Raw genomic sequence first — 21,696 nt, 5'->3', positions numbered from 1 at the left:
CATACCCTCAGTAGAGGGAAGCAGAGAACCAGCGCTGTCTATATACCAACAACAAACCTATGTATATAGGTCGATGTTAATAAGCAATGTCCGCTCGGTGCTGTGGAGCCAATACCACCGTTTTCTGCCTGTTTATCATTCTGTGTGCAATCCTGAACACTTTCAAGTCATCATACGTGCAGATCCGAGCGCATTCACATTCCACACCAATCCCCCCAGCCAGAATGCAATGACAGCATCACCTTTCTGGTCGAGGCATTGGACTACAGCCCCCAGCGTGCTTTGCGCACAGGGAGGGAGGGAGTGAGTGGATCGGCTCGATTCCTACGAAGTAGGGCGCTGTGAGGGATGTGATCGGTGGGTGTGTTTACATATATAGAAGTTGCTGGCAGATTGTAGGCACTGAGCCGTGTAGGGTAGAGCTGAAGCTGTGCCTATAACCGTCCTGTGTGGGAGGTGATAGGGACTCACTAATGCAGATGGGAGTTCCCAGGAAGTCCAGTGGCCATATTGGATCCCATTGAGATCTCTAATCTGGGATTGCATCAATTCACAAGAATACAGACAGAGAGATACTGCTGGGGACTAATTCATTGAGGACGCCGCCATGGCAGCGACTGATGTGGAGCGGGTTCATGTAAGTGGCGGTACCGTGCTATGGGGTTGTGTGGTGCAGGGGCACTCCAGTGTGCTAGCAGCAGATTATGTGTTCATCACAGTGTGCACTCCGGAGAGATGCCCGGCACACATGGTAAAGTTTTCCTTCTATCTGAACTTCTGTGTGGTGTGTGATGGAGGATCTGATTTCCTGCCATTTCTTGTCAAAGTAGATTCTTGTGATTCTTCCGGCTGGGCTCTACTTTCTGCGTAAGATAGAGATCAGATACTGTGCCATGGCTATGTTTGCATACAGGTGCCCCTAGAACCGTTTCTGTGAGCAACGATCCTGGCAACAATACCCACCATGTCTATTGGTGCACAAGCACTACCCATCAACTGGTGATCATCAGGGCTGTGTCTGCTAAATCCTATGAATGAGTTGCTCCTACTGCCATCACATGGGGATTCTAACTTCATGACCCTCCTAGGTCATCTTCTAATGTCATGCCTAGGCATGACATGGTGCTCCTGACCTGATGACCCTTATATGTTATCTATTATGGAAATAATGCCAAAATCTAGGGTATGTGACTTGATTCCCGCTAAGTGTGACATTGCAATTGCAAAGCCATGCTTAGCCATAATGCAGTACTCCTAAGTTGATGACCCTTAAACTTGATCTTGCCATGCTTAGCCATGATCTAGGGCACCCCTTAAGTGTAATGTTGCAATAAAATGCCATGCTTTTACCTTATGACCCCCAGATGTGGTCTTGCAAATCCATGCCTATCCATTACCTTTGGCACCTAAGTTGATTGCTATTAATGCAATAAAACAATGAGTTACTAATAGGACTTATTTCAGAAAAGAACATGAATGTACTATGTAAACTTTCATTTGCAGCCATTTTTGTCTAGAATGTGTTCTCTGTTCTGTGGTGTAAGGGTTATATGCAGATTTGCATGTGACAGTGCAGGCTTTTCCTCCCAGTTGATGCCACTTGTGCCTGCCAGCTGTTTGTCAGTAACTCTGTCCACTGCCTTCTATGTTACCCAGGCAGGGTAGTCTCCACTGTGCTTTGTTCAGCAAATGTTCTTGCACCAAGTGTTGTGTGTTGCACAATGTACTCAAGAGCCTGGAATTCCAATAAAAGTATAAACCTTTTGATCTCCTGCTATCTGTATTTGCCATCTAATGTGTGCTGCTAGGATGGCATGGCAAATTAACATGTTGTTTGCTAAAGTCAAAGTTTCTTTAGTATTTTACTTTTTGTTTTCTATAAATAAGGAGTATGTGATCATTAACCAAATGCAAAGTAAGTTAAAATAAAGCCGTATTATATTTCTTTAATGCAGCAACCAACCAGATTTAAGGATTTATTTCAATAGATTACAGTAGTAGAACATGTTTGTTCCTGCAGAGCAGAAACACTTCATGATATAGATGGGGTGTCGTGTGAACAGATACTGAGCCAGAGCCTGATCTGGTTTCAGTTCATTGAATTTCAGATGAGTGCTCTTTTGGTTGTCACAAATGGTGACTGTTCTGTAATGATTAATGTCATATGCGGAAGGATATGTGAGGCAGGTTATAGGGTAGCCACCATTGTTGACCTAGTTTTGTAGATTCATGCTGTACAGCTATCATCTTTATCTTGGTTTCACTACTTAATGTGCCATTAAATAGGTCTATGAAAACTCTCCTCTTCCTTCCTACATGTTTGTTCCAGGCAAGTGACTCAATAGGCAGTAAAGCTTGGATCAGAAAGATCTTAGATCCAGCTCCAGATTTACCTGTTCAGAGTAAAGTAACATTTATGCTGTCCACCTCCTTATTGATGGATTTCAAATGCTCCACCCCTGTCCTATTTGCGGCCAATGCCATAATATCTTCACCTCTTCCCAACACAGGACTCTGATTTCCCAGCAGTAAGCCACCAAGCCCAAGCATTGACATGTAGGTGATGGAGAGGGAAGAGGAACACAGACCAAGGTTACACAGAGCTGTGCTAGGTAATCCAGGCATTGGGGCAGGAGGGGGAATGTAAGCATCAGCAGCAGGAAGGATGGGCAAATCAGGATACCATGACACTTTGCCCTGAATGAGCTTGTTCTCTTTGGGAACTTTTACAATGAGGGTGAAGATTTTTTTTTTTTTTTATTAGGAATTTTTAGTTTACAAAATCACATATACAAGCAACATTTTTCACATAGATATCAATACAAGTACCCTCCTCTCTCTCCTCCTCCCCCCTCCCATATATATATATATATATATATATATATATATATATATATATATTCAGTGTTCTCCCCAGAAATTATTCAAATCAGCCGGGCGGAGCAACCGGCTAAAATCCTCTGGGGAGAACTATGATATATATAAATAATATAAAATTAGTGAAAAAACAAACAACCAAATATCTCAATAATCAAAACAGTGTCCCAATAAAAAATGTGATAATTAAAGGGAAGAACATTAAGTATCCATATCTTAATATACAAATATATCATAAAATCTTTCATATTTATGAGTGCTTAAGGCTTATTGCTATCCATCAATGTCAGCAATCATGCATACAAATGTCACACTTACTTGTTCCTCACATCTCTCTCCTGTGCATGCGGGCAGTTTTGATGCTGGACGTGCCTCTGTTTCCAAGCTTTATCAGCTCTGTCCATGTCGCTGGCCAATCAGAAAATAGCCGCCTAACCAGCCCTGGCTATTTAGCTAGCTCTCAGACTCCATTTTGTGTTCGTTCAACTAGTCTTACTAGTGCCGAGCTCTCCAGTTCTGTGGATTAGTTCCTGTACACCTGCTGCCTAATCCAGTGTTTCCTGTGGCCAGCTCCTGTGTTAACCCTTTGTTGTCCAGTTTGTTGGTTCCAAGCCAACTTCCCTGTGCTGTTCTTGTCTGCCTGTAGATATCCCTGCATCACCTGTACCTCCTGCTGTTTCCAGTGTCACCTGTGTTCCCTGTGCCCGCAGTCGCCTCTGTGTCATTGCTGTCTGTCTCCTCGGTCCCTGGCTATTGACCCCTTGCGTGTGACCTGACCTCTCTTGCTTGCTGTCTGTCTTGACCCCGGCTTCCCTTGACTATCCTTCTGCATAGTGATTTGGTACCGTGCTTTGCCCACCTTGGTGTAACCTGTAACCACCTGGTGTTAACCTGGCAGTAACCAGCGGTGCAACATCCTCACCATCAGAGGCTCCGGAGAAAACCTGGTTACTGCTTAGTGTTTGCGCCTTGGCCCTTCTCAGGGCTCACACCACCTCCGTGCAAACCAGAGCGCCCCCCTAGTGGTCCTGTCTCTCCATCCGTGACAGCAAAAAATAGTGAAAAATGAAGAAGAGAGAGGGGGCAGAAGTAAAAAAAAGGACATTTCAGCAAACAACAATCAAATATGTCATTTTAATTGAAAAAAGAAAATAATGTCACGTTATTAAGTTTTGTACAATAATCCACTGAACCCGTTGTATTGTAGTTTCACCTAATCTAAAACCATACAATATAAAGTAAAATTAGGGTAAAATGACTTAGAGGTCACAAAATATCTTGATCAAAATATCAATTATTATCTAATATGAAATATTATCTATAATTAAAAATCGGTATCCCCAAAAACAATCTACACCGATAACCATTTTTTACCAGTATATATGTGTTTGGAAAACCTGACTTTCCTATATGCGTACTCGAAAATAGCCCAATAAAGGGCATCTAACCCTTCTACTCTGGAAAGACTATTTCCAGGTTTTGGGTCTCTTCTTTAAACAGAACCCAAGGAGTCCATATGGCGGTGAACTGAAGAGACATATCACGGAGATCATAGTAACCCTCCTCCAATTTACAAATTTCCTCAACTATTTGAAAACAACCCTTCAATGAATGTTACCTGGGATCCTTTCAAAAACGTGGTATTTGTGCTTTTGCGGCGTTAAGTAGGAAGGGAACCAGCGAGCGTTTATATCTACCCAAGGCAAGGTTTGTAGAATGAAAGAGCACACACCAAGGGGAAAATTCTATAGAAACTCCTACAATAATCTTAATCATTCATAGAACTTTTTTCCAGTAGCTTTCGATTATTGAACATTGCCACCAAATATAGGATAACGTGCCTGGCCTACCACATCCTCTCTAACACAAAGGAGATTCTTGGGAGAACATGTGATGTAAATATTTAGGTGCATAATACCTTCTAGAAAGCAACTAAAAATTGCTCTCTTGAATTTTGGCACCTACAGCTGTCTTAAGCACCAATTAAAGAATAATCTCCTTTTAGTCTTCCAACACAGTACTACCTAATTATGTTTCCCATTAAACTAAATAATCAGGAAACCTTGGGCTATTTAAGGCAATCAAAAACTGATAGAGCAATGAAACCGCATGGGTCAGTCTACTGCCACCACTAAACATATTTTCCAGAGATGTGAGATCAGTTCTTGCACGTATAGGGCGGGGCAAAGAACACACAAAATGGTACAGCTGCAGATACTGCGAAATATGTATCGGTCTACGTGCCTCTACAGGTATACGCTGCGCCAAAGTAGATACAGAATCTCCCAATGATACCTGATGAAAGAACAATACAGAACCCGTGTCCAAACAAAAAAAACTACCCGTGAAAAATAACTGCCAGGGGGGCGAATACCAGTGGGTGTGTACAATGACCTAATCGTCAGGAAAGTTTCACTTTTACTTTGCTGTGTATGAATGCAGCATGTCATCTCCTGCAGCCTTACATCTCTGCCTGTACAAACCTCTATATCTCCTGAACAGTAAATCCTACCGACCTGAAATTTTCAGGGTACATAGGGAACCCTCGTAGCTAGCAGTACCCCAAATTCATCATCATCTCCACACCTTTAATAAATTACAAAATATGGGGGTCATAATTATAAAAAGTAGTGAAAATTGAACGTCAGGGTTGCTGTTTACAGAGTTGGTGTGTCTAGAAGTCCAAAATTAAACAAACAAATTAGGGACCCCCGGGGGCAACTTACATAGCAAGGAGGTGCGACCCCCCAAATTATACCTACCTGTCAGAAAATGCTCATAATACAGTACACTGTCCCCTTCTATACTTTGAAGCCCAATTTCCCAAGAACAATGCGGTACAGGTGAACAAATTCATACATTGTGGGAGCCTTCCAGCACCTGAAGCTCAATTTCTCTGGAACGGTGTGGTGCAGGTGAACAAAACTAGATGTGCAAGTGGGGGTTACCTGTGGCTAACACCCCCTAACTACCCTGTTATACATTCCTGGAGGCTTCCAGCACCTGAAGCCCAATTTCCCAGGAACGGTGCAGGGCAGATGAACAAAATGATAGTTGCAAGTGGGTGATACTTTTGGCTAACACCCCCTTCAATTTCATCAATAGGCCATTGCCAGAATAGGTAAAACTGCACCGCACAGTTCATGGGAAATTGGGGTTCAGGTGCTGGAAGCCTCCAGCAATATGTAATAGTAGTTTTTTTATGGGCGGAGTTCCACCTGTTCTGGCCATGCACTTTTGATGAAATTTTAGGGGGTGTTATCTACAGGTATCCCCCACTCGCACCTATGATTTTGTTCACCTGCGCTGCACCCTTCCTGGGAAATTGGGCTTCAGGTGCTGGAAGCCTTCAGCAATGTGTAACAGGGTAGTTTTTTATGGGCGGAGTTCCACCTGTTCTGGCGATGGCCTATTGATGAAATTTTAGTGGGTGTTAGTCACTGGTGTCCCCCACTTGCACCTCTAGTTTTGTTCACCTTCACTGCACCGTTCCTGGGAAATTGGGGTTCAAGTGCTGGAAGCCTCTAGCAATATGTAACGGTGGTTTTTTTATGGGCGGAGTTCCACCTGTTCTGGCGATGGCCTATTGATGAAATTTTAGGGGGTGTTATCTACAGGTATCCTCCACCTATACCTTTGATTTTGTTCATTTGCATTGCACCGTTCATGGGAAATTCGGGTTCAGGTGCTGATTGCCTCCAGCAATATGTAGAAGGGTAGTTTTTTTATGGGCAGAGTTCCACCTGTTCTGGCGATGGCCCATTGATGAAATTTTAGGGGTTGTTATCTACAGGTATCCCCCCCCCCATTTGCACCTATGAGTTTGTCCACCTGGATCGCACCATTCCTTGGAAATTTAGCGTCAGGTGCTGGAAGCCTCCATCAATGTGTAACAGGGTAGTTTTTTTATGGGCAGAGTTCCACCTGTTCTGGGGATGGCCTATTGATGAAATTTTAGAGGGTGTTAGCCACAGGTGTCCCTCACTTGCACACCTAGTTTTGTTCACCTGCACCACATAGTTCCTGGGAAATTGGCCTTCAGGTGCTGGAAGCCTCCCACAATGTGTAACAGGGTAGTTTTATTTATGGGCAAAGTTCCTCCTGTTCTGGCAATGGCCTATTGATGAAATTTTAGGGTGTGTTAGCCACAGGTGTCCCCCACTTGCACCTCCATTTTTATTCACCTGCACTGCATCGTTCCTGGGAAATTGGGGTTCAGGTGCTTGGAACCTTCAGCAATGTGTTACAGGGTAGTTTTTCTTTATGGGGAGAGTTCCACCTGTTCTGGCCTGTCCATTGATTACATTTTAGGGGTTGTTAGCCACAGGTGTCCCCCACTTGCACCTATGAATTTGTTCACCTGCACCGCATGCATTGTTCTTGGGAAATTGGGGTTGAAAGTAGGGAAGGGGACCTGTCTAGTACCATTATAAAGCCTAAAGGGATCTGATAACGTGCCAATAACACACACCTGGGCAGTAGGGTGTGAATTTAGGGACATAGTTCACAAGTACAGCCAGTCCACTCAATCAAATGCTTTTTCAGCATCCGTAGAAAAAAGAGTGGGCTGGCTGTACTTGCGAACATGATACATCCGAGAAAGGACCCTCGTAGAGTTGTCTCTAGCCTCCCTACCTGAAACAAATCCTGTCTGATCTGGCTGAGCCCATAGGGGTACAAGGGCCTGCAATGTCATGGCAAGAACTTTTGCATATAGCTTTACATTAACATTGAGCAAAGAAGTAGGATGAAAACTTGAACAAGCAATGGGATCCTTGCCAGGCTTCTGTAACACAGAAATATGAGCCCTTAAGGTATCCACACACAGAGAGCCTCTTTCATTGAGGTCATTACCATATTTACAAAGATGGGGGAGAAGTATATCCTGATATTGCTTATAATATTTCAATGAAAAGCCATCAGGACCAGGGGTTTTACCAGAAGGGGAGGAGCTAATAGCCTTACCTAGTTCACTATGTAATTACCCTTTCCAAAGCAAATAATTGCTCAGAAGACACTCTAGGTAATAACACTCTCTTAAGATATACTGTGCCGCCCCCTATTGGGTAATTTGAGCTAATAACTCCGTAAGTCTATGACCTCTCTCTCGCTTCTTACGTACCGCATGTGCTACAAGTTTACCTCTTATAGTAGCCTTATGAGCTTCCCATACATAAGCAAGGGCAGTTTGATCCACAGTATTTTCCCTAAAAAAGGCGCGCAATTCCATATATATATATACATCAATCTCCTTATCTTGTAAAAGGGAGCCATTGAGGCTCCATCTAAACGGGGGAGGGGTCAGAGACCCAAGATGCATGGAAAGTGCAGCATGGTACAACGAGCCATATTGGCTCCACAGACCCTAGTAAGATGGTAATGGTCAACAAGAACCATATCAATTCGGGAATAGGAATCATGTACCGCCCAATAAAACGTATAGTCTGTATCTCCTGGTAGCAGAACCTGCCACACATCTTTCAACTGTATATCATGCAATATTCTTTTAAGCTTACAAAGCTGTCTAAATGGAAGATGAGATCTACCAGAAGATGTATCTATCATAGGCTCTAACACCACATTAAAATCACCCGCTACAACCAATAGTCGTTCCTGGAATCTCTTTAATTTATGCACCAAGGAGGCACCAAGGAGAACCTGCATTTGGTTTTTATTAGGACAATAAATGTTAGCCAAAGTACAAGATTGATTCCACAATTTACCTTTAGGAACCTCTTTTAATAAAAGAAAGTACTTTGCTAGCTTTAGATTTTTCAGCTTGGCATTGCATGCTGGTATTTAGTCTATGATCTGCCAGAACCCCCAGATCCTTTTCCATTTCTGACTCTGCTAACTGTATTCCCCCTAGACAGTATGGAGCATGCATGTTGTTAGCTCCCAAGTGCATAATTTTACATTTATCTATATTAAATATGTTTTGCCACTTGGATGCCCAATCAAACAGTAGATCCAGGTCTGCTTGTAGATTATAGACATCCTGTATGGACCTAATTCCATTACATAGTTTGGTGTCATCTGCAAACACAGAAATGGTACTTTTAATCCCAAACTCATTTATATAATTTATGAAGATGTTAAACAGTAAAGGTCCCAACACTGAATCCTGGGGTACACCCCTAATAACCTTAGACCATTCACAGTATGAATCATTAATTACAACTCTCTGGATGCGATCTTTAAGCCAGTTTTCTATCCCTTCAAAGATTGACTTTTCTAAACCTATCGACCCAAAATAACAGTCTGTGGGGTACAGTGTCAAATGCTTTACCCTGCTGGACTGAGTAATGACCAATAAATGCAAATGCCAATATTGGCATATATAAAGCTAAGAGAAAGATAATAACACTCTTATAGCAACCCGAATATGACATAACCCAATGGGGGAAAAGCAATAATGTGCTGGCACATATATAAGATATCAGTCCTCTTGAAAAGATGATGTGAAGGCCACCATAGATTAATAGGATCTTCTGCGTTGGTGCCTTTTCCAGGAGTCCTGTTGAGGAAGAGTAAGTGTGGTGGGATCCATATCTTGCCATCCAGAAAGAGAAGGTTTTGGAATGTCTAATTTTGCACAAAAAGATTCCAGGTCTTCTGGGAAACGAAGTGTAGTGGAACGCCCATCCTTCCTAGCAATCAGACAAGCCGGAAAGCCCAAACGATATTGAATGCCGGCATCTCTAAGTGATACCAGCAGGGCGCGCAACTGCCTGCTCCTATCCAATGTAGCTTTAGCAAGATCTGAGTATAAAGTAATAGAAGCCCCATCAAATTCAAAAGTAGATAGACTTTTATATTTCTCTTGAATTGCAGCTTTATCTGTATAATAATGTAAGCGACAGATAACATCCTGATAGGAATCAGGGGGAGCAACCTTTGCCCTTGAAGCCCTGTGTATCCTATCGAACCGGTATGGTGCAGAAGAGGAAAGCCCAATATCTGATTGAATATGCCCCATATAGTGGATTCAAGCTGATCAGAGCCAATAGCTTCAGGAAGGCCACTTATTCTCAAAGTATTCCTCCTTCCCCTATTTTCAGCATCTTCTAACTGGTAAAAAATAGTGTGGTGGATTTTAACTGACCTTTGTTGTGCCTTTTGGAGATCTCTGATCGCCTTCTCCTGTGAGTCCAGTCTGTTTTCAACCTCCTCAACCCCGGTCAGAGTGTGGGACAAATCTGTACGCAAGGAAGCCACCTCAGATTTAAAATATTCCTTCATGACTGGCAGCACGGTGGCTCAGCGGTAGCACTCTTGCCTTTGCAGTGCTAGGTCCCAGGTTCGAATCTCAGCCAGGACACTATCTGCCTGGAGTTTGCAGGTTCTCCCCATCTGCGTGGGTTTCCTCCGGGTACTCCGGTTTCCTCCCACATCCCAAAAACATGCTATAACTGTATAAATGACATATGGCTATGGTAGGGACATTAAATTGTGAGCCCCTTCGAGGGGCAACTATAGACTTTGTACAGCGCTGCGTAATATGATGGCGCTATATAATAATCTAATAATAATGTCCACAAACATAAATGAAAGTGCCCCCTTAGAAGGGAGAGCATGAACGTGTTCTGCCAAAGACCCCGGAGAGGTAAAATCAGGATCTGCAGAGGCAGGGGAATCAAGATGTCCCTCTTTCAATCTCTGTATTGGACTATCTATATGCCTCTGTATGCTGCGGAGGTAAAGCATGTAGCCTGTTCTCCCGCCGGAGGATTTGAATGACCGGATTGAGTGTGACACGGGTGGCTTCAGTGAAGCGCCTTTGCCCTGTTTCCGGACCATCATGTGCCAGCAGAAAAGGAGAAAGTCTGGTGCAGCTGCTTACAGGGACGGAGAGGCGTGTATAGCTCAAGCTAAGCATGTCCACTCAGTGCCATGTTCAGGCCCCGCCTCCGAGAGTGTCCGCTGACAGCACTTCTCAAGAATCAGAGTAAGGAAGGGCAGAGGCACTTTTAAAAAAACAGTATCTAGAAATGTGGATTCCATAAAGCAAAAAGTTTTATCTGTTAGAGGTTGTCTGTTTGTTTTAGCCAGTTTTGACAGTAATTTTTATTCTTTGGCCTAAAAGTTTATATATTTGTATACAATTGCCATCACCAGATCCATTCTATTGCCACAAATATAGTGCCACCAATCTTGCCTAATGTTCATGTAATAGCCATGACTGGCAACTGAAACCTTTTTGATCATCAACACTAATGGAAGACCATCTCTAAAAGTCTAATGAAGCTAAGATGTACTCTCACTAAAGAAAATAAAACAAAAAACATTTTACTACAATGCAGACATAAATAACGGGACTGTGTAACTCCGGAGGGGTTTACATTCAACTAAAACCAACCATTTTCTTTTCAGTTTTGGATAGAGTAGGAGAGGCTTAACAACATTTTCTGATGACAAATGTTTAAGAATATCTGATGGCAAATAACCCACACTAACAGGGGTTTCAACTCTATTACTCAGTCTCAATTTAAAAAAAAATGACCTTAAAGCTAAACGAAACTAGTAAAAGCAAATTGTGAGCTGGCAGGTAGTTTATTGAATTGGGAACAGGCGTTGTCCCTTCTGCAATAAAATACACTTGACCTCCTGATCACAATTTTTTTTATTACACTTAACCTTGCTCTGTTGTGGGCACCACCACCTTTGCTGCCAAAGCTGTGGACTTTGCAAGACAGAGCAGTAGTCAATAAACAAAGTTTGCATTACTGAAAAGTACTGTACATAAGAAAGCAGCTGAACAGTAGTATGACATCAAGGAAAAAATTTAGCATGATCAGTTTATCAGGATTTGAGTATTTGACCCTGAGGTGTCAAAGTGTTGGGTTCTTTTGTTTTAAAGTCCTTGCTTTGAGATGTTATAGAGCCAATTTTTTGGCAGTAGAATTTTCCAGTCTTGATAAGGCCTCTAAGACATAGCAGTCCTTGGTTCACTTAAATGCACTCCAGAGCAGTTTTTAGTGTCAACCTCAGGGGTATTAAAAATGCTTGGTCGTTGCCCAAAACCACAAGGCAACCTTGTTCAGTTGCAGCAAACTGTGGTTGTAATGTGTTCCTATTTCAGTCAGTGGAAGGGGCTTGGTGCTCAATGTAAAAATATTGCAATTGAGCTTGCATTAAATCAGTCAGTGCAAGTGGCTGGTTGCGCATGGGTGGCCAGAAGCTACATGTTACATTCTACAGATTGAGTTGTGGTAAACTGCTGTGGTTTACTACAAGTCCAAAAGAGGCCTAACCCTCCCCAAATCCCCCAGTGGCTGGTTTATTTTCTTTTTGTGGACCTTATGTAAACTTGTTCTTCTGCTCACTCCAGACCTATTGATGGCAACATAATGTATTTTTAATGGTTTCATTGTATAAATACATTCCAGGTACAATGAAACAAAATGTATGCAGATAATTTACCTATTAAGCAGCCATTGCCTGAATAGAAAAGCACATTTCTTGCCAGCATGCTGCAGATAAAGACTCTATCTGTGTGGAAGCAGTGGTCCCTCTGCATAAGCCCACCACACCCCCTCCTGTGTCAGATCTGTAGCTCTGGATTCAGAAAATGTCAATTTTGTGTTGGAATTTTGATGCATTACAAATGTATTTAAATGCTTGAGATCCAAACATTGAGGTCAGCAATGGCAACCACTTGCCAAACGAGAATAAATGCTTGAGATCCAAACATTTCTATGGACCTAACTTCTCATTACAGTTGTGCACTCTGTCCGTCTTTATCATGATAATCACAGAGGCATTCTGGTGTTCCTATACAGCACTTCAAGAAAGCATAGTTCAAGTTTGTTTCTTCCTAAAGTACACTTCACATTGTTTTGTTTTATCTTTATATGGGCTGTGTCCATGACATTCCACTATGGTAGACTTGGAGCTGATTTTATTTGGAGCTGTGAGCAGCCTGTCACTTGCCATTTTGACAGCTATATCTTGAGCCCTTAATTGTGCATTATCTTAAAAAGCATATTGCAATCAATCCCTGGATAGAGATCAAAGTTTCCATGCAGCTGCAGTACTTGGCACAGCAAGAGTCCTAAATGTGTCTTCCTGTATTCTTGAAATACATTGATTTTCATTCTTGTTAATTTTTTCAATATATTGACCACAGGCCTTTATCATTGTAGCCAAGCAGGGCTTTTATTAGTAATAACATATGTGGTGTATAATTAATAAAGCACCAAAATTATCTGTGACTACAAAGACCCAAACAGTCATATTTGATTTAATATAATTTTATCTTGGGTGTATCTTTTATAAGTAAGGTATACTAATAAATGCGTTGCTATTAACAACTCAACCGCATCAATTGAATTTTTTTTGAGGTGTTGCTCTCGCCACTCCCTCAAAAGAAATCCTGATAACGGACAGTGAGGGAGCAACATAGTGAAAGTGCTTATTCTAATACACAGATAGGAAGCAAGAGCAGAGTGATGACCTTATAAGTTTGCTGCTGTTCTGTACCTAGTCGGTCACAGGTGAGACAAATTCTTAACTAAGCTTGATTGCTTTAAGCAGGGCTGTGAAGTCGGTAAATAAATCCTTCAACTCCGACTCTCCCACTCCTCAGTTTCCGGTACCCCCTGACTCTGTATTTACAGGGTTTCTCATTTTTTTCTTCATGCTTTTACATTCAAACTTTACAAAAAAAAATGAGACCCCCCCCCAATTATTAATCAATAAATGTATTATAAAATGGAATATAACACAATATTTTTACCATAAAAGTTTTTCTCAGGAAACAATAATACAAATATATGAAAATAAATTGATGTATTGTCAATTAATATGTTTTTTACTTTATATAGGGATTTATACTAAGTTTTAAGATAACAATATTATTCATCTTTTTATCTTCAAAGGTATAAGCTTCATATTGAGTATTGCACTTAGAATTATGGCCAGAGAATTAGGTAATGCAGAACGTCAAAGAGTGGTAGACCGTTATCTGAATGGATGTGATGCCTCCCAGATAGCAATGGTTTTGGGTTGTAATCGTACAACCATAACCAAAATTATAAAGACCTATGAATCTTCCGGTAGAGTTGAAAAATTACCAAGAGGAGCTCTGAGAAATTCAAAGTTGGATGAAGCCCATAAGGAGGAGTTACGCAAGGTAATGTCCGAAGATTGCGGAATAAGCCTCAGGGAAATTAAGTATCAATTATTTGCCAAGTTTGGAATTAATGTATCTATTTCAACAATAGATAGATGCATTAAAAAATTCCAATGGTCATTAAAAGTAACTTCTTTAATTCCTGCAAGGCGCAATGATTCTCACTCTCTTTAGGAAAGCTATGCTAACAAAAACCTTGATCTCTCTGCTAAGGAAGATAGTTAAAACATCTACTTTCTTGATGAAGTAGGTTTTAACATCTCAATGAGAACCAAAAGGGGAAGATTTCCTATTGGGCAAAGCGTGGTGCATGTTGTGGCTGGATTGCATTCCAGAAATATTCAGTTTGTTGTGTGAGAAAAAAAAATGGGACCCTCCACTTTAAGTCACAAGCACAAGCATTTAATCAAGAAGCATTCCTCAATTGTATTGATGAGGTTTTGAATGTGTTTAGTGAAAAGAGTGTTTAGCATGCCATCCTAATTATGGATAATGTCCCCTTTCATAAAACTAGCCAGGTAAAGAGCTTGGTTGAAAGTAAGGAACACCAACTCCTATTTTTACCACCATACTCTCCATTTCCTAATCCTGTTGAGAATATCTCTAAATTGAAAGAACTAGTAAGAAGAAATAGGCTAATTAATTCTGGCGCTCTATTAGAAAGCATCAGTGTTTTTTATAACAAATAAATATATAACAATATAAATATCAGGTCTTTGCGATTCTTAAAACTGTTTATTGTTTTAGTGAGAAGCTGTGATGGCAGAGGCACAAGCAAGTTTCACATTGTTGGAGTTATGGGCCGTCATAAATTTTTGTTTCTCCAGGGAAAGGAAGGACACTGGTCCCCCAGTGTTTATGACATCTCAGTGTGAATGTCCTTTGCTGAGTTTCCCTGGAGAATACTATATTTGGACAGTTACATACTAAGATATTAGGCTGTCATATGCCCCCACGCTCATTTTTCTATTTCATCTGGAAGAGGGCAAAGCCAGGAACTTCTCAGCACCCCCTTGTATATCAAGCTCTTCATTTCAAGAAGAATTTACCAGGTGTTAAGTCTTCAGATTGCAAATTCTTGGTGACAGTAAAGGCGTTAGAAAGTAGCTTTTACTTGTGTTCACTGGCTTTCAGTTAATAAAACATTTTCATTGTCCAGTTCTTCAAGAAAGTCTTTTAGTTCAAGCAAACACTTTACCATCAAAAAGGGGTTCCCCAGCTCGTGTTTTTATCTAAAATGGCTCCTTTTCCTGCACATCTTTTTAAAATGGCATCTGTTTAGGGGCCCTGGCTGCAAGTTACTTGCCTCAATTTGCCAATTAGAGTAGCTGTATGACGATCTTTCAATCCATCTCTTATTGCAAGTTGCACAGTATGAACAGCACAATGCATATGTTGAATAGTAGTACTCTTAGATGCTTCTTCAACAGCATTATCCAAAATGTCACTATTCTCTTCACTTTCACTTTGTCCAATACTTGCAGAACTATCTTCCTTTACAATCTGTCTGTCACTTTCTTCATATACTTTATTCATTTTCCCAATTGCGCTAAACAAATTTGGAAGCAATATCTGTCACGATACATAGAATCTGTTCCTTTTAAATTTCAAAATCTTCTGGAACATCCTCCACTAACTTCTGAAGATGGTCACTGGTGTGATGTGCCTGGGTGTTCTTTACTCCCAAGGTTTGCGTTATTGGTATAATATTTTCATCAACAAATCTAACATTAATAGCAAAATTATTGACTCTGTGACGTGTGCATGCATGCATCTCTTTTTATAAAAACAAAATGTCCCTTCAGATCTTTTCGTAGTTCTTCCTTTTTACATTTGGCCTCTTCAATTACAAGTTTCCTTATACTTTCTCTTTCAAGAGAAACACCAAGTTTTTTTATCAATTTCTCCATTTAGGCCTAAAAAGGCTGGCTGTGAAAAAAAGGATCGTGGTACACTAATCTTTACTACCATTTCAATAATGTGGTTTTTGAATTTTTCTGGTGTCATTGTTATGGTAACTTTGTCAGATATAATGAATTTTCTTAATTGGGTTTGGTCTCGAATAGATTTCCGAACTTTTTTTTTTTTTTTTATCCCAGAAGTAGATAGAATATTTTCATTGATCTCTTTCTCATTCACAACTTCTAAAACATAAGGGTGAAAAATGCTGCAAGTGTCTTTTCAAATTTGATGCTCTTGTAGATGCATTTTTGTTAGACCCACTGAAACTGCTAATTTTTGCATCACATTGTTTTTCACTATCATCTTCAAGAATACATTGGCACACGTAATGTTTACCATTACTTGATAATGTAAAGTGCTCATAAACAGCAGACTGAATTGTGTTTGTTGACAGACTTTTTGCCATTGTGAATGGGGTGCCGCTTTCACTAAAATATAAATATAAAACATGTTATACTAACTAGCAGATTTTTTTATTTAAATACAAACATACACATAGTCCTGCACTATTGCAAACATACATACAACACGGCACTATACACACAAATAGGCTATAGCCCTGCATTAAACTTAGACATATTTTGTCCTATACAGAAAAACATGCACAAACATATACTATACACACAACACAGAGCTCAACATTTTACTCTGAAACATACACACAATATGCACTATACACAAACACAAACTTTAATACATTTCTGCACCATACACACAAACTCACACATAGCCCTGCAGTTTTATCCAGAAACATGCACACCGCCTTCCATCACAGTACACACAAGCAGCCATGCAGTTTTAAAACAAACATAAACACTTACAGTTGAATCAAAAAAGCTGTTCCTCCCAGTTCTTCTAACTTAACTAATACTTAATTAATGTTCTAGTATAAGGTGGTGTGCAAAATGATGATAAAGTTCCGCCCTGGATGGGAGCATATATGGGGAGTGTAGACAGGACACCTGAACACACATCAGGCCATAGCACTCACCTACACCTATATCATTACACTTGTTTACACTCAAATGAACTTGTTAAACACAATATATCTGAAATAAAATGAAAACACTTTTTGTAGTGTACATAATCCAGATTACAATAATGGGAATGTCAGGTTGTATAATGGCTCAGCTGAACTTCACACTAGTAGAAAAAAAAAATAGGCACTGGGCTTTATTCTTACATCAGGGAAGTACCTAAATATGACTATTGTTTGTGAAATAGGACATTTGAACTTGCTGTATTCGGCACATTTTTATCGAGTCCAACTCCAGGTACCCAAAACTGTCTCTGACTCCTCGCCCTTCACAGCCCTGGCTTTAAGCGACACCTGCACTGGGAACATAAAGTGGCTGCCATTGCTGACCATATTTGGAAATATTAGTTTCTTGGCTTTCATACTGATCCAGGAGTTTCAGTACTTGAGTGACTTGCATGTTCAGTTGCCCAATTTCCTTTATTATATTGGTATAAGACCAGCTATTTGTCTTGTGCACTGAATAAACCTATTTGACACCCATGTGAACGGAGTGTGTCTTTGTTATCACGCAAACTTTGTAATTATCAAGAATTATTCTGTCAAGTTGTTGTAGAAGCACTCTCTTCCAAAAATGAAGTACCGTTTTAGAAAATGGCAAAGATTTTTTTTCTGTTGTTAATGAAAGAAGAACCCCCTAGGATCAAAAAAATTACAAGCACTTTCACAAAATTAAAGTGAATAGGTATTTAATCTTAAATGGTGGTAGTTAGGGCTAAATTGGCCTTTTTTTTCTTTTAGTTGGGTTTATATAAAGTCATTGTACTGTGGCTCATTGCATTACCACTCTGTATTTCACATGTTGGAAAATGTCAGGTCTATTTATGAGGTCCTGACTTATAGTGGACTTGGCAGTCTTTGCTCCTTGAGCACCATCATGTTGGGGTTGGCTAAGCTGTTTAAGGGCAATGTCTGCAGCTGGTGTACTTAACTGCTGCCCTCCTTGATTCCGCAGTATATAGATAAAAACGTTCATGTGACTTTCTCCTTTTGTGAGATGTGCTAGTGCTTAAAGATTTTTCCTTTAGGAAGCCAGCTCTGTCACTTAGGAGCACTTATTTTCAGCAAGCTCCAAGTTTCTATTTTTGGAAAACCCACCCCCCATAGTATACCAAACTTTATTTTTCAAAAACCTTTATTTCTCATGAATATCTGATTACTTTTATATAAAAATCAATACTTTAGCTGTGGCTCATTTTTACACTTCTCATATTTTTGTAATGCGAATTTTGTTGCAAGATATTCTGTGCTAGGATGACTGAAGGTTTTGTGGTAAGCCATCTGTATATGCACTGTACTGATGTGTAACCAGCATGACTGCATTCTAAAGGAAACTTGCTCAGCCTGCTGTGTCACTTAGTTTCATGAACTTGTCATGGGTTAAGTTATGCTGAAGCAGTCCACCCACATACATTTATACAGCTTTCCCAAAACATGCTGTTCAAACTCTTCAGAACATTCTACCTAAGCTTTTTAGATAGATGATAAAAATACGTTTTAGTGTTTTTAAGGTCAATTGATAAATGTTTTGCTATTGTTGAGTGCCTTGACTTGTCTGTTCATGTGGACCTATAATTAACAGAGAATATATGCCATCTATGGAATACAAAAGAAAATGGTAAAGGTAATGTTCAGGCATTAACCACTTTTATCACCAATTCTCTCTCGAATGTTCTAGATCACTTCAGCGCATTTATTTTTCTTTTATCTTCTGTAGGTATTGTATATGTTTTGTTAATATCTTCACCATGCTTTGTTTGTTTGTTTAAAATGTGTGCTAGGGGAACTGCTGGAAGATCATTCATTAGCTTGTTCACTGTCTGAGCTTGTCCCCTACAATGTGAGGGCAGGCTCTTTTGATTTAATGTAGCAAGAAATGTATCAATGTATGCATTTGCAGTGGGGGATAGTCAGAGTACTGTAGTTCACAGGGCTGCTGTAGTTGCAACATTTGAAAGATAAAACAGGGCAATGTGCATGTATTGCAGAGATGTAGTAATTTGAGATTTGTTGGTGTCATTACTGTGCTTTCTGCTGGATAGAAGGCTGCTGTGCAAGGATATATCTGCTGCTGCTTAATTCAGACTATGGATCCATGCTTTCTCCACTTTTCTTGCTGCCTAAATACCATCCTACCTGTAATCCAATCACCTTTCATTGAAGGGGCAACTCTGTCTAGAGCAAGAGCAGCCTTTCTCAACCAGGATTCCATGGAGAGGGTGCTGGGTTGTTTTTGAAATGGTGTTTATTGATTTATTGATGATGCTGCTTCTATTCTATCTGGCACTGTAAGGGTGACCATTCTAGCTGCCAATGTAAGAGGCTTTCCCCAAAAAATTTAGCAGGGGTTCCCTAGCCTTGCAATTATTTTTATTAGAGGTTCTCTGAGACCTGAAAATTTTAAAGGTTCCTCAGGGGGAAAAATGTTAGGAAAGAGGTCTAGAGAAATATTGGTACTGTTCACCCACTAAGATTGCTACCTTTGCTTAGAAACATATTGTTGAACAAGGCCTGGGAAGATGGTAATGGAGAAAGATCAGCTGCCAGAAGACCACATACAATACTGGAGACCGGTCCTTTGCCCTCTGCTTCCCTTTTTGGGCACACCTTTAGATTCCGTGCAAGCTTCATTTTTATCTTTTTTTTTTTGCCCTTTGAGGAAAGACTATTTTTCAGAAAAAACAATAGTCTGTGAAAACCAGAAACGGTTTTATCTAATAAATCGCAAAAACCCTATTTATCCAGTTAAAAGTGATTGTGCAATGGAAGAGAAGTATTGATGCAAATGTTTATATTGTGTGTTTTCTATCTACCCCTTTCTCCTGTCTCTCGCATCACATTGCTTGCTGTGTCAGTGTTTTTCTTAGTAATTGCATTTTATAATCACTAGTTTTCTTTGCCCTGTATACATTTTTCATGTTAATATTATTTTACATTGGAATTAAGCTATGATGTCTTTTGCATTTAGACTTTCACACAATCTGACTGTTTATTTCTTCATTTCCATTTCCATTCCTTGTAATTAATAATTTTTTCAGTTCCACTTTACCAATTCGGACAGTTAGCCTCACATTTACACAAGCACCCTTTTATTAAGATACAGAATTTCGAGATTTCTGGTTCTGGCGCCTCATGGAATAGCAGCACAGTGTAGAGGCTCTAGTTCACCCGTATCTCCTCCAGCTGTTTTACAGCCTGTTTCACGCCGCTGAACTCAAGGAGTGGCCCCCACCTCACCGGTGATACTGCTGGATGGAGAGGTTTCTGGAGAGGGCACCGCCGGACCGAGTACAGCCACCTCCGCAATTGAATGAGAAGGGCCACGCCGCGACTTCCAAGATGGCCAGCCCTCCTCCACTACAAAGCCTGCAGTCTCTGCCCAGCTCAGCTAACCAAGTGAGTCCTCCCGTCTCTGATCCTGCGGTAATCGCAGAAGCAGTTGCAGTTATACTAAAGCCTACCCTTCTAGAGGCTAAAGACTCCGCTATAAATAGAGGGATACAATCCCTTAGACAGGACATCTGGGAGCAATCACAGCATTTACACAACGCTGAGGAAAGGATTTCCTCAGCGGAAGATGATCTCCTGCAGACAAGGGGCACCATAGCAGCCATGAGCAAACAAATTGAAAGCATGGGGGGAAAAAAATCCACGATCTTGAAAGTCATAATAGAAGGAATAATCTGCGTACTGTGGGGGTCCCCGGGACAACTCATGGAACCATGCTCCACCACTATACCAGCACAATTTGGACTTAACAATACATGCCCAGTGGAAAGGGCCTACCGCATGGGCCAAACAGATGAAGGAGAGTAATAATCCTAGACCCATTATCGTTCGATACAGTGACTATGCAGATAGGCTGGCTATTCTGCAATCATATAGGTCCCAACGAGAGCTACCACTAAAGGAGCCATATTACTAGTTTTTGCAAATTACTCAGCAGAAGTGTCTCACAAGAGAAAATTATTTCAAAAAGTGTGCTCCGCCTTACATCAGCGACACATAAAATTCCGCCTGGCTTATCCTGCAACATTGCACATACCCAGGTTTCAAGGGTCAAACCATGTTTTCACCGATTGCAAAGAGGTAGAATCCCTTATGGGGAATGGCTTTGCGCCGTGGACCAGGCACGAGAGATGACACCATTGATCCTAATCCAGGAAACCACCAGACCCCTTAGATCACCGGAATCACCCCATTCCGTTAAGTCTACCGATTCCTTGCGCAGATCAGACCGTAATGCCAAGACACCATGCAACCGAACGAAATCAACGAAGGACTAAAATAAGCAAAAATGTCGCTAAACCTCCCTGAACGGGAAGGTTCTTAGACTTATCATCTGACGTACTGTGTGTTGGTACGGTGTTCGGCTCCTCAGGTTCAGGTCCTTTGGCTTATGGTTTTACTACATAGAAATGTAAATTGTGAGGTGGTTCATTCAGAAACAGACACATCAGGTAGAATTGTGAAAATCAATTTAAAGTTCCCCAGTATAGAGCTCTACGTATTCAATATTTATGCACCAAACTCCCCTACTACCGTGTTTCCCCGAAAATAGGACACTGTCTTATATTTTTTTTGGCTCCCAAAAACACACTAGGTCTTATTTTCAGGGGATGTCTTATTTTTCCATGAAGAAGACTACAGTACACATTTATTGTTGAAAGTCACTCATGATCACTCA

At 40.7% G+C, this 21,696-nt stretch overlaps 1 protein-coding gene across 8 annotated transcripts in view; it reads left to right on the top strand.

Moving 5' to 3' along the window:
* Positions 1 to 219: 219 nt before the first annotated feature.
* The window catches only part of SEPTIN8 (septin 8), a 110,895-nt gene continuing 89,418 nt past the window's right edge, over positions 220 to 21,696 (top strand). For 2 of the 8 annotated variants that reach the window (XM_072400865.1, XM_072400859.1), the window contains exon 1: positions 372 to 637. Coding sequence is in view for 4 of the 8 variants with exons in the window: in XM_072400858.1 (XP_072256959.1) it covers positions 608 to 637 (30 nt within the window). In the remaining 4 variants the exon portion in view is untranslated. The other 6 variants (XM_072400861.1, XM_072400862.1, XM_072400860.1 and 3 more) reach the window with 5 other exon arrangements.

Source organism: Pyxicephalus adspersus, chromosome 2 (assembly GCF_032062135.1).
Source record: "Pyxicephalus adspersus chromosome 2, UCB_Pads_2.0, whole genome shotgun sequence".
Classification (NCBI taxonomy): domain Eukaryota; kingdom Metazoa; phylum Chordata; class Amphibia; order Anura; family Pyxicephalidae; genus Pyxicephalus; species Pyxicephalus adspersus.
The sequence above is the reverse complement of the archived record's forward strand: the minus strand, read 5'-3'. Positions and strand labels throughout refer to the sequence as shown.